Here is a 13638-nt window from a genome sequence, read left to right as displayed (position 1 = left end):
TTTAAATTTTTGGGGGGGGTGTACCCTTTAAAGCTTTGTCTTATCAACTGATCAATTATGAATTGGATATTCATATTTATGATTTTGAAAACTGAGTATTTTCAATTTTGGTTTCTTTACCAATGTGACTTGTTCATATAACGGTTTTACGGGCCCGTTTATGAATCGGCAATTGCCATCTTTGCATAGAGGGTGACTTGAAATTGTGCATACAGTCCCTTTACCTTTTAATGTCTATAGTGGTAGGTAATAATATCAATACAATGAAGACGACTTTTTATTTAAGCTTTGATTATTAACAAGCTTTTTTTAGATTTACAAGTTTACAAGTAATCCAAGAGAAGCTTTTTAATTGACAGCTTCTTTTAGTCTTTAATTCAATGTTTATGTGTATCCATGCTGTTTAAAACCTTGACATAAATCAAAACTGAAAGTCGTCTTCATTGTATTGATTTAATTGGCTACCACTGTTTATATTTAGATCTCCCGTTGGTATTCTGGAGAGAATAATCGAACTAGATTTCTTGGAGCCTATTCCTGGATCATAAATACATATCCTCTTTAAACAGGGGTTTATATTTTCTCGAAAAATATTTTTTCTCTCTCCCCCTGTTTAAAAAAAATTCCAGAAGTGATGTATGTTACATACTTTTTTAGGGTTTGATTAAAAACTATCAAAAAGAATGGAAAAAGTTTGATGTCCAATTTTTAATTATTTTTCCCCGATCATCGAACTCTGAAAAATATTCACCCCTGTCTTTAAACTATTTAATATTTATTCATTTATTTATTTATTCAATGATCAGGAATTTTATTTAATTTTATCCAAAGATGCATAATAGCTAGCGTTGTCACATTTTTTAGAAAGGTATTATCATAGATAAATAACAATACAGATAGAGCACTTAATGTCCTCTTCTTTAGATTTAGGAGTTTTTCGTTCACAATAACCCTGAGGCAGAAGCCCAAAGTAGTTACGCTCATGTCGCGTTGAATGACAAGACAGAGAGAGAGCATGAGCGGTAACTCCTTTGGGCTTCTGCCTCAGGGTTATTGTGAACGAAAAAACCCCAAATCTTGAAAAGACGACATCTAGTGTTCTATCTGTATTATTATTAATCTATTATTAGATATGTTATATAAAGACAAGAACAGTCCTCTATCTAAGACTTATAATAAGACCTAAATCTGTATTGAAGGAATTGGAGACAGGAACTGATATGACTTATTTATCAAATTCTTCTCTGCTAATAAAATATCGTCTTAGAATTGTCATATTTCTAAAATGTTTATCTATTAAATGTCCCAACGCCAAAATAGCCTGGATACCTGATACAACAACATTTAATTCAATTTTATATTTATTTGATATTTTGTCAATGATTTATTATATTTTGGCTTGATAGTCATTAGTCCCTATATACTATTGATTAATTTAAACATTATATTAAAAGGGATGTCAGACTTTATTTTAAATGTCCTTCAAGTGGTATGTCTGATTCACAATGATTCATCCATGTTGATCACTTTGAATAATGATATTTTTCAACTGTGGTTTTTCTATTAAACTGACTTGCGGATTGATGCTACAGAGTCAATTTAGAAAATTGTCAGAATTAAACTCAATGTAGAATAACGACAATATCTTTTATAAAGATACCGTTGTGAATCCGGCATGGTCTTCTTTAATTAAGGGTAGCTTAAAATAACATTTACAGTCCCTTTCAGAGTATAAATCAACCCTTCCCCCTTTTTTAAAGGGAGTGACCTGCTATGTAAGGTAGTTGAACTGAGTATGCAGTGCAGTGTTGTGGAAAACTTCTTTAAGATTCATTTGAGACATATTAAACTTAAAAAGATACAACACTGCATACTCAGTTCAACTACCCTACATAGCCGGTCAGTCCCTTTAAATTTTGATTGGAAATTGGTCAAAGCCTTCTTGTGATAATTTAAGTTATATTAAAAAAAGTACTTTATTTTAAACATTATGTTTGATTTATTGATTATTTGATCCTAGTTCTCATAATTTATTGCATTAATACTATATTTAGTACTTTGATATAATGGAATTTAAGTTTTAAAACTGGTGTTATCGTGTGATTTGTAATTACGTAGATATGAATATATTTTTAACAATAAAATGTTTATTTACTAATTAATTTTGAGAGGTGTGAGTTAGAAATTTTTGAATCCGAGTTATCTGATTTGAACCCAGATTAACTTTATCTGTCTTAATTGAGATCCAACTTCTGTATTCGTCAGTATCTATCAATTGAGATACAACCTCTGTATTCCTCAGTACCTATCAATCGAGATGCGACCTCTGCATTTGTCAATAGCTATCAATCATGATACCACTTGCTCTAGAACTCAATGTTCTACATTAATACCTTAGTCTGTATATCAATCCAGATACAGACTAAGGTATTTCTTAGTATGTATCATACAAATACAACTCATGCTTACTCTCTGTTCTCTACACGAGAATTATTATGTGTCTAAACGTAATGAAGCAAAGGTTCATGTCCAACTAATCTATATTTTGGGTATTATAGTACATGTTAACGATAGGTTTTTTAAGAAATTAACGAACGTGGTTAGGGTACAGATAATGTTAAAACGTAATATTTTAGGTATGTTCAGGTTTACAAATAAGGGTGTTTATTGTTTAATACTATATTTATTACATCCTTAAACTCTCCTCCAGGCTCCAACCTTAATCCATAAACTCTCCTCCAACCATTATATTTAAACTCTCCTCCAGGCTCCAACCTTAATCCATAAACTTCCCTCCAACCATTACATTTAAACTCTCCTCCAACCATTATATTTAAGCTCACCTCCAACCATTATATTTAAGCTCTCCTCCAACCTTTATCCATATACTTCCGTCCAACCATTATATTTAAACTCTCCTCCAACCATTATATTTAAACTCTTCTCCAACCAATATATTTAAACTCTCCTCCAACCATTATATTTAAACTCTTCTCCAACCAATATATTTAAACTCTCCTTCAACCATTATATTTAAACTTCCCTCCAACCATTATATTTAAACTCTCCTCCAACCATTATATTTATTTAAACTCTCCTCCAACCATTATATTTAAACTCTCCTCCAACCAATATATTTAAACTCTCCTCCAACCATTATATTTAAACTCTCCTCCAACCTTTATCCATAAACTTCCCTCCAACCATTATATTTAAACTCTCCTCCAACCTTTGTCCATAAACTCTAATCCAGCCTATCCATAAATACGACGTCCCACTCCCTCCATCCTTTCTTTAACTATATCCAGATTTCTTTCTATATAAATGGAAACTTGTGAAAAACAATGAAAAATAATAATTTTAAAAGAAGTTAGAAGAATGGTCGAGGGGGGGGGGTACATACATAACCTCTAAGCCTCTTTTGATGTTAAGCCGTGTGTATCAGCACCCCCCCCCCTGCCCCAGTATATCTTGCATTTGTTTGTTTAAAAGTTCTCGCTCTGCTAGAATTCTCGTGGGCTGCCTTTGAAGTGAAACTTTAGAAAATCTTTCAACCAAACTTTGTTTGTAGGGGGGGGGGTCTAGATGGTTCTAAAGAAAATCGAGGGTTTCAAGTTGTTTGGGGACTTTTTCGAAAGATCATTATTAAGCGAAGCGAGTGTTATAATCGGTCGAATTGTCTCACTCAATACTTGAAGTAGCTGACTACCAATTTTAACCTTGAAAATTGCAGATGGGTGGATTTTAAAAGTCTACGAGAACCAGACACTGTGGAATAGAAAGACGACAATTTAGCGATCTACTTAAAGTATATGGTGTATCTTTCGACCTACGCAAATCCGCTCAACTCCACTTCTTACCTACGCCAAATCCGCTTTACTACACATCCGACCAACTAGCACGTGGTTTTACAGCTGCTAGATGGACTTGTGGGCGTAGCGTCCGACCCCCTAGCCGCAGCGCTCGGTCCAGGAATTGTCTTAACCTAACCTAACCCTCAAATATTACAAAAATAAACAGCTGGCGTGGTCCGATATTGCAGTAGGTCGGAAAGTTAGTAGGTCAGAAGTTCGGTAGGGGGAATATTGCGTATAGACGATGTAAGCAAAATTAAAGTGACACTCCATGCCCAATTCACAACGGTACCCTGGAAAGCTTTGTATAATCATGTTTGAATTATATATCAATATTTATAATTTTAAAAACAGATTTTTTCCAATCTTGGTTCCTCTTCTAGTTACTTGCCCATTTGTACTTTAGGAAAACATATAGGAATGAAACCTAACAATTTTTTAAAAGTTTTTAAAAAAAGTTGTCTTCATTGTTTAAATCAAAATTGCTTTTCTTGCTAAATCTTGATTCTATCCCCTTGCCCCTGTTATTATAACATAGAAAAATAAAGCATAACACATTTTAAACTTTGTGTGCTGGGCTGTCCCCCCCCCACTTATTTTCCTTTCTTCCTTCTCCTTCACCTTTATTTGCTTTCCTTCGGTTCTAATTTGTTTTTGTTTTTTGTTTTATTTTAATTTAACATGTACTTATTGCTGCAAAATGGCCTCTCATTCAAAACAACCACCAATCAGTACTCAAATATTAGGTCTTTTAGATTTATAAAATTGTTCAAAAATTTTGATCATCTTATGTTTTTCCTTCACCAAATATTGGTTAATTCACATTGAGAACATAAATCTAACATGTATATCCAAGAAAAATGAATGCATGAGCAAAAATTGGCTTGGTTTGTAGATTATTTAGCTCTATGTGCATAAAAAAACATAAGCAAAAAGCCCATTTAAGTTTCTCCCATGGTCAGATTTAGAGATAGAGTTTTCAAAACATCTAAAAATTATCATACACTCATAGTAAACAGATTTGGTAATTCGTTTAGTAAATGCTCCTGTTGGGTTTTTACTATTTTCTACAAAATCGACCCATAATTGTTAAAATTATGACCTTTTCTGGCTAAAAAAAGGAAAAATAATTTTTATCTTTGCCTCTTATTCAAAAACCCATAAAGATATATGCTAATCAAAATGGTTAATTTGTTTATCATGGCTTTAAGATCATTAACAAACGTTTTAGAAGTTCTAGCACTAAAGTTGACCGTGGGAGAAGCTAAAATGTGCTTTTTGAACATATTTCTATTTGCGCATAAAGCTAAAAAAACCTACAAACTAAGCCAATTTTTGCTTATGTATTTTTTTTCTTAGATGTACATAAGTTCTCAATGTGAATTGATCAATATTTGGTTATGGAAAAACATAAAATGATCAGATTTTGTGAACAATTTGATAAATCTAAAAGACCTAATATTTGAGTAGTGCAATGTTTATAGAGGTCATGGCTAAATTAAAATGTAAAATTTGTGCAATTTCTGTAATTGTTATTTTTTTTTGTATTTCGTCAAATATATATATTTATCTATCTCTATCTAAACACTTTCAGACCTTTAAGAGTACCTCTTTAATCGGGCATTGAAATCCATGAATGCATGGGGTACTTAAAATTAAGCTTACAGTTTATACCTGTAACGATCTAGGTCCCGATCAATCTTCTAATACTTGACTCTAACTCTAATAACAAGTCTTCCCGACTTTATCCCTAGCCAACCCTGGCTCTATACGTCTGTCTAAAACAACGATTCGTAAATCGTACTATACTAATTTATTGATACAGGTAGATATAGATTGACCGGACTGGCCGGTCAGTGTCAAATATAAACATAGATAATAGATAAGCAAAATATAGATAATAAAGATAGTAAACTAAACATAATCCCCGGAAATTATTACAAACCTTTTTTTGATAATCATTTTTACTAATCATGGACTTTTTGCAGAGTTAAAATAGTAGTTTAACAATTTTGCTGAGTTAAAATAGTAGTTTAATAATTTTGCAGAGTTAAAATAGTAGTTTAATAATTTTGCAGAGTTAAAATAGTAGTTTAATAATTTTGCAGAGTTAAAATAGTAGTTTAATAATTTTGCAGAGTTAAAATAGTAGTTTAATAATTTTGCAGAGTTAAAATAGTAGTTTAATAATTTTGATGGAAAAAAGTTTATATTTTATTTTCCCTCAATAAAAATGAAGTTCTTTGAGCATGAATTGATTTGATGGTATACATGAGAACCAGAAAACTCTGGAACAGAAAAACGCCAGAAAATAACTCAAGGTATTACTTAAAATAGTACATACATATGATACATATACATCCATTTAGTTTTAATCAATCATCTGAATTTTTCAAAGTAACTAGTATATTTGTTTTGTAACAATATCAAAGACCCTTAATTATTACGTTAATGTCGTCTTCCTATTCCACAGTTTCATGGTTCTCAGCGAACTGTTCCTGCATTTTAGTCTTTTTCAAAGTGAATGTTTTTCAAATTTTTAACAATTTCAATGCCAGTGTTTTTCAAATGAAAAATACAGTGCTGCAGTCTCCACTGAAATTAAGTCTCCGATGAAATGATAAAGGAGTCTCCGATAGTACTCCAATGATGATGATTTCTTCTAATCACATTACCACCCACCAACTACACAATTTAAAAATTACTCAAAAAAACCCATGTTATACGCTCCTTAGAACGTAGTAAACATTTAAAATCCCCCCCCCTTTTACTGCAAGACATTTAAGGGGGGGAGAATATTAAATCCCCCACCTTGCACATGTTTGTGTGTGTATGTGTGAGTGTGTGTATGGTGGTGTGTGTCTGTGTAAGTGTGTGTGTGTGTGCTGGTTGGCTGGCCTAAAACAATCAGGTGTCCCGGTCCTCCCCACTCCACTACAATGTGTCCCCACGCGAGCAGTGTCAGATATACCACCGGGATTAATATCTCACACACACACACACACATCACTTACACTTACACATACATCTAGTCCTTCTTCAAATCAAATTTTTAAATTTTTTTGAATTCCTTCGATTTGTTCTTAGAGAGCTGAGAGTCAGGAACTTTTGAGGAGAAAATTAATCTTGCCTTGCGCTGTTCTCATAATCTTTTCAACTCTATCCTTGGTCAAACCTTCAGAATCAGGGGCGTCACAGTTAAATCTGGGTCAGGTTAAAGCTACATTCCTCCCACCTAGGAGTTTTGCCCCTCCCCCCCCTCTCCCTGTTTTTATAAGAATCTTGACCAATCAGAGCTGATAGAATATTGAGTTCAATTCTAATTAAATCTGTTCTAGTTTGTTCAGTAAATTCAAAAGTTTTCAGCTCGTGCTCGATGAATACTACAATATAAAGAAACATTTCATAGACAGGATATTTCATGAAAGGACATTTTATAGATATGTAGCATATTCTGTTGTAATGATTAGTACGATCTATATTATCCATGCTAGTAATATATCTTATCTATTTTTATGTTGACCCTGTCCGGCTAGTCCGGTCAGTTTAATTTCACCTGTATATAAATAAATTAGTTATAAGGTGGTCTCCGATATATATCAAATATAAGGTGGTCTCCGATATATATCAAATATAAGGTGGTCTCCGATGTACTCCAATGATAATGATTACTTCCCGGACTCGTTCTTTGATATGGTTTAAGTTTAGGTTTTTTGGTTTATACAGATGCTTGCACTGCTGTAATATTGAAACTTTTGTAACGCACAAATAAAATTATATTCTATTTCTCATAAAATTCTATAATCCGCTGGTTTTTAATCGATTTTTTGGATTAATAAGTATTTTTGTCGTTAAACGGTATCCTATAGGATTATACCCCTGACTACCCCTCATTCTCTCTCTCTCCACACACAAACAATCTGATTACTTACAAATAACATCTTGCTCCACTCCAGGAGAGGAAAGTTCGATTAACTGGTTTCTTCCTAAAATGACTGGGAAGCAATTTTTTACATCGAAAATCATCAATAAAATGCAAAAACTTGCATTTTTTAGATCAAATTTTAGAATGTGACAATTTCCTCACTCATAGAATAAAATTATTCGTAATAATGAATATTAAGAGAAAAGATATTTCCACTGCACTGCACAATTTACATAAATTATTTTAATTAAAATTAAAATTTTTGATCCTCCTAATGATAAAAATTATAAAAAAGATTTTGTCATTTCATTTATATTAAGGCAATAACCGATAAAGTAAAATATAAATAAATATTTTACCACCTTTTGAAGGAAAAATTCGTCTTATTGGAAACCTTTGGTCAAAAAAAATTTCCTTAACTTTCCTGTAAAGTTGTTGTAAATGCAGTAAAAAGACGAAATTTTCATTATTACATGAAAAGCAGATGAAAATGGGAACATGTGTATGAGATAATGCATGCTTAGCTTGAAAAATCCCTATTCATTTTAAATTTAAATATCCCAACACTTTTCCCTCCCCCCCCCCCTAAAAAAGACTCATGTACAGAAGAATCTATTCTAAAAGTAGATCAAATCAAATAGATTATCAAGCACAATAGGTGGCAACAGAGAAATGGACCAATTATACATGAAGTCAAAAGTGTCAAATATAACAAGGAAAACAATATGTGTTCACATTAGTTGACATGTTTTCTGAGATTAGATAAAAAAGTGTAAAAACAAAAAAGATAGAACATATAAAATTGCACTTATTTTACTGTATAAGATAGGCACTTTATTCTAAAATTATCACTTTTATTAATAATTTTGTCGGACTGACACAAAAACTGTATTGACACTTGTGACGTCAGAATACAGCTGTACTGAGAGATGTACAAATTCTACATTGCCATCTAGATATTGTACTCGAATCTATTTGGATCAAATAAAGTCAGGATTTAACATGTAACAGAAAACTATACTTTTCCCCCCTGAACTTGATAAATAAGTATTTAATGGTTTATAAGGGGATCAGGATACTTCTCATCTTGTACCCTCTAGCTTAGTTTAATAATTTTGCAGNCTCCTCTTTATATAATATCCCTTTCCATCTCTTAACATTTTATCCCTCTCCTCCTCTTTATATAATATCCCTTTCCATCTCTTAACATTTTATCCCTCTCCTCCTCTTTATATAATATCCCTTTCCATCTCTTAACATTTTATCCCTCTCCGTTTATAAATAATAATTTCTTATTTTCAACCCGTTTTTTCTTCTTTTGAGTTTAGAGTTTCTTTGAAGAAGTGTCAATACATCAATCCCTACACAGGTTTAGTGTCCAGTGTCCAGTGCCAAGAGCCGGAAACTTAAGACAGGGTATCGTTTTGAAACCCAGTATCGGAAACCCAGTTTCATGACTGGGGTAAGGCAGTTTTGTAGAAACCGATATTATTAATAAAAAATGTTACTTAATTCTGTTTTTATATTTTTTAGTTGCTTAGATCAAAAATCTACACAAATATAGGCCCCAAAAGGAAAACTTGAAGGTTTCGTCAACCGAAACTCTTAAATTTCCGACTCAGAAGTATTGAGAGAGGATGAACCCTCTTTATCCTGTATCAAGAACTTTATATATAAAAACCGTTTATTGATTTTTTTAGCCCTCATTATACACACTTTTATGCCTAGTCATTGATCGGTGTCCAAATTTGATGAATTTAAGCCCCGTCTCAAATCCCCCAAAAACTGGTTTAAATTGAACGCCGGCTTAAATCTTGAAAAATTTAATACAATTTTCAGTGGAACCAACATTTGAGTCGCGGCTTAAATTTAAGCCGCGACTCAAATTCTTTAAATTCGGCCTCAGGTCAGTTTACTCCCCAATGTTCTCTTTAAAAACTGACAATTTTGACAAAAAATACATTGTTTTTTTATGGGAAACCGCAAATCTGAACGATCAAATTTTAAAAGAGAAACATCCCTTTATAGTTTATCCAGTCTAGAGCAGACAAGGCTTTTTGGGGTACCGTTGTACATCGGACATTCCTATCTTACTCTGGAGGGGTACGTACGTTTACAGTCCCTTTGAAGTGGCTCATAGCAATGGCATATATGCAATGAAGGGGGGGGGGGTTTGTTATGGGGGCATAACCCACACCTGGATTAGTCAAATCTGTGGTTTGCAGTGGGTTTTAAGGCTCAGCACCCCAACCTGGAAAAATTCTTGGATACATCATTTAAATTTCCTTTTCACAATCACTACAGGTTTTAAACAAAAAAGCGAATTGCTAAGAAAGGTTTTATCTAATCTGCTCGAAAGTTTTTTTTATTCTTTAAACCTTGTGGCCTAAAACCCCCAAGAACCTTTCACTATCTAGCCCTGACAATATTTAGACCGCCCCCGGAATTTAAAAATGTGTTCTCCAGAAAATCCTTGTATAGGAAGCCCTTCATTGTATTCTTTTATAAATAACTAGAAATTCAAGGCGCTTCTCGCCCTTCTTTCTAGCCTTAGAGGGCGCTTCGCGCCCATCTTCTAAATTAGTTGTGAACATGTTCTCTTTGTGTACATCGTAAAACAAAACAAAAATAATTCGCGGATTTTTACAAAAAATTTCGCGGATTTTCAAAATTTTTAGAAATTTAATGACGATCGAATTTTGATGGAGACAAATATTTGAAATTTTGATTTTTCATAAACCTTCCCTGGGGTCCCTAGATGTCCCACAAAAAATTTGGGCCCGATCGGTTCAGCCGTTTTGACGTTTATTGGATACAAACAAACAAACAAACACCCAAACAGACAGACAGACAGACAAGCCAAATTTATATATAGAAGTAGTAATCTTTGTTTGTCTGTCTGTTTGTATGTCACAATGATCCAAAGGCTGCACGCTCTTACACAAAAATGGTTGAGAATTTTATCAATATCTTCTAAAATACTAAAGTTAAAAGAAAGCCCTTTATGGTTCTAAAATGTACATGAGAGTATATAAAGGAGCAAAAAAGCATAAGTGATTTAGTGAGATAAAATCAAGGCCAATGTGTTAGAACACTTTAAAATTGACCCGGCCCTCAAAATGTACACAACTTGGGATCTGTGTGAATCATACAAATTCTTTGTTAAGTTAATCGACTTATTTAGGGAATGTATAGATTTACAGGCGAAGGAGGGTGTCCAGGCTAGTATTTATATTAAGGATTAGAGGGAGGTTGGAGGGATCAAAGGGATTCATGATCTTAGCCTTATAATCCCACACACAAACACTACTCCTTACACACACAAACACTACTCCCTACACACACACAAACACTACTCCCTACACACACAAACACTACTCCCTACACACGCAAAAACTACTCCCTACACACACACAAACACTACTCCCTACACATACAAACACTACTTCCTACACACACAAAAACTACTCCCTACACACACAAACACTACCCCCTACACACACAAACACTACTCCCTACACACACAAACACTACTCCCTACACACACAAAAACTACTCCCTACACACACAAACACTACCCCCTACACACACAAACACTACCCCCTACACAAACGAACACTACACGCTCCTAGACAATACAGTTGGTGCATTACTAGAAAAATAGCAATTCTTTATTGCTACCATGTTCGAATATTCGCAACTTTATAGGTTTGTTTTTATAGAAAATGCTACCGCAAACAAGTTTTAAGTAGAATTAAACAATAATAGTGCAGTACGTGTTTCGAATGAATAAGATCTTGTAAATGTTTACAGTGTATAAACATAAACAGTCAATTAGAATCTTTACAGTGCGTAACGAATTACTGTATATCAATAACAAGTTATAATGGAAATTTGATATCAAATCAAAACAGAATGGAAAAGAATTGGGGGTCAAATCCAAAGTATTCATGAGATATCCATCTTTTTAACTTTAAACAGTTGGATTTTTTGGATAATTGGATATAAGTGTGGGTTTTCTTTAAAAAATGACATGCTGATTTTTGTTACAGAAACAATGGAGGAAGTTGGCGGAATCTACCTCTTTTCAAGTTTATAAAACGACGATATCTTTTCTATTATTAATCAGCTAAATATTTGAAAAGTAAAATTGTGAATCGGGCACGTCACTCTTATTTTCAAATGGAAGTTCAATTAAAATTTAAAAAACAGTCCCTTTAAATCGTCTTCATCTACATGCATAAAACGTATTATTAGAAATATATGTGATGTATGATTAAAAATGAAAAATCACTAATTTAAGATATTTAAGAAATTTTGGAAATTTATCTTTCTTTCTTAAATATTGGTTTGTGCCTCACTCCTCAAACCAACATTGTTTATGTACTGTTGAACTGTTGATGAAAAAATCAAAAAAACTCTGAATATTTATTTTCGAAAAAATTATATTTTTTTGACAAACTTTAAGTCGGCTAGAAACTTTTTAGAATATTCATAATCATCGAGGGATTATTCCAGTTTAAAGGGACTGTATGCGTAATTTCAAGTGATGTCAAGCAATGTCCGATTCACAACATTACTTTGGTATATATATATTGTCTTTTTTTTAGGTTCAACAGTGTTTAATTATAATAATTTCTATATTTTTACTGTAGTAGAAATGCGCTTTTATTTTAAAAAATCGGTTTTTAAAACTATAAACATTAATATCTAATTCATACTTGATCCGACAAAGCTTTGAAGGGTACTTTTGTAAACCGGACATTGCCCTCTTTACATGGAGGGTCACTTGAAGTACGCTTACAGTCCCTTTATTCCATGATGAGAAATAAGAAACAAATCTTTTATTTTTAGAATGGTGAATATTGAAAAGTCTAATCCTCTGTTATTAGAAGCTTTGCTTTTGTAGGGGGGGGGGGGGGGTGCAGGGACATGAGCCCCGCCGAAATGGTCTCCAAGCCTCTGGATTAGCAGATGAGTATTTAAAATAGATATTATAGAAGTAATGCATAAAAATTTTAGAAAAAAATATTTAACATTTTAATAGTTATACAATGTTTTTCTATATATTCAAGAAAACACTGCATAAATATTTAAAAAATAATTATTTTCTGCAAAAAATGTTATTTATCACTTATATGATATATATTCTAATGTTTAGGGGTAGTCAGGTCATTTTAAACACGCAACTGCGAATACAGAGGCCTGGAGACCATTTTGCGAGGCGCATGGCGGCCCTGCACTCTCTCCCTCGCTCTTGATCCCTCAGATTTTTAGTCTTTGAAGTAAAAAGGAGGAATAATTTGAAGAACTCTCATCAAAAGCAACTTTTTAATATCTTAATTAAAAGATGGAGAGCTTACAGAATATATTAATATTTAAAGTAAACACATAAAAAAAGATTATATCTATGATGTTTGGATTTAAGAATAAATAAAGTAAGATTCAAAATACGGATAAAACATGTCATTTTTAATATTTTCTAAAAAGGGGACTGTAAACGTAATTTCATTTGGTCCAAGAAATATATACACCAGGAACCGCCGTATCTGATGCTGAGCTGGGAACTTTTGAATGGTGGATATCGGGATTAATGCTTGATCCACTCTTTTCTTAATCTATAGATTAAATAATGCTTGTTTTCCTTTTATTATTAATCACAATCTTAAGTTTTCAGCTCTGCAAACGTAATTTGATTTGGTCCAAGGACAGATAGTTTAGTAATGCTAGATTCACATGGGTACCCTTGACGGTGCCATGACAAACTTCTGAAAGACAAATTCCTGAAAGACAAACTCCTGAAAGACAAACTCCGGAAAGACAAACTCCTGAAAGACAAACTCCTGAAAGACAAACTCC

General features: G+C 32.9%; 1 protein-coding gene across 1 annotated transcript in view; it reads left to right on the top strand.

The window, feature by feature from the left end:
• LOC111697533 (protein dopey-1 homolog) overlaps positions 1-548 on the top strand; it is a 35861-nt gene extending 35313 nt beyond the window's left edge. Inside the window, exon 51 of the mRNA XM_023467559.1 lies at positions 482-548. Coding sequence (XP_023323327.1) covers positions 482-548 — 67 coding nt within the window. The remainder of the gene's footprint in view (positions 1-481) is intronic.
• Positions 549-13638: the final 13090 nt, after the last annotated feature.

This window comes from Eurytemora carolleeae, unplaced genomic scaffold, assembly GCF_000591075.1.
Source record: "Eurytemora carolleeae unplaced genomic scaffold, Eaff_2.0 scaffold54, whole genome shotgun sequence".
NCBI classification, from domain to species: domain Eukaryota; kingdom Metazoa; phylum Arthropoda; class Copepoda; order Calanoida; family Temoridae; genus Eurytemora; species Eurytemora carolleeae.
This window is presented reverse-complemented; position numbering and strand designations above follow the sequence as displayed.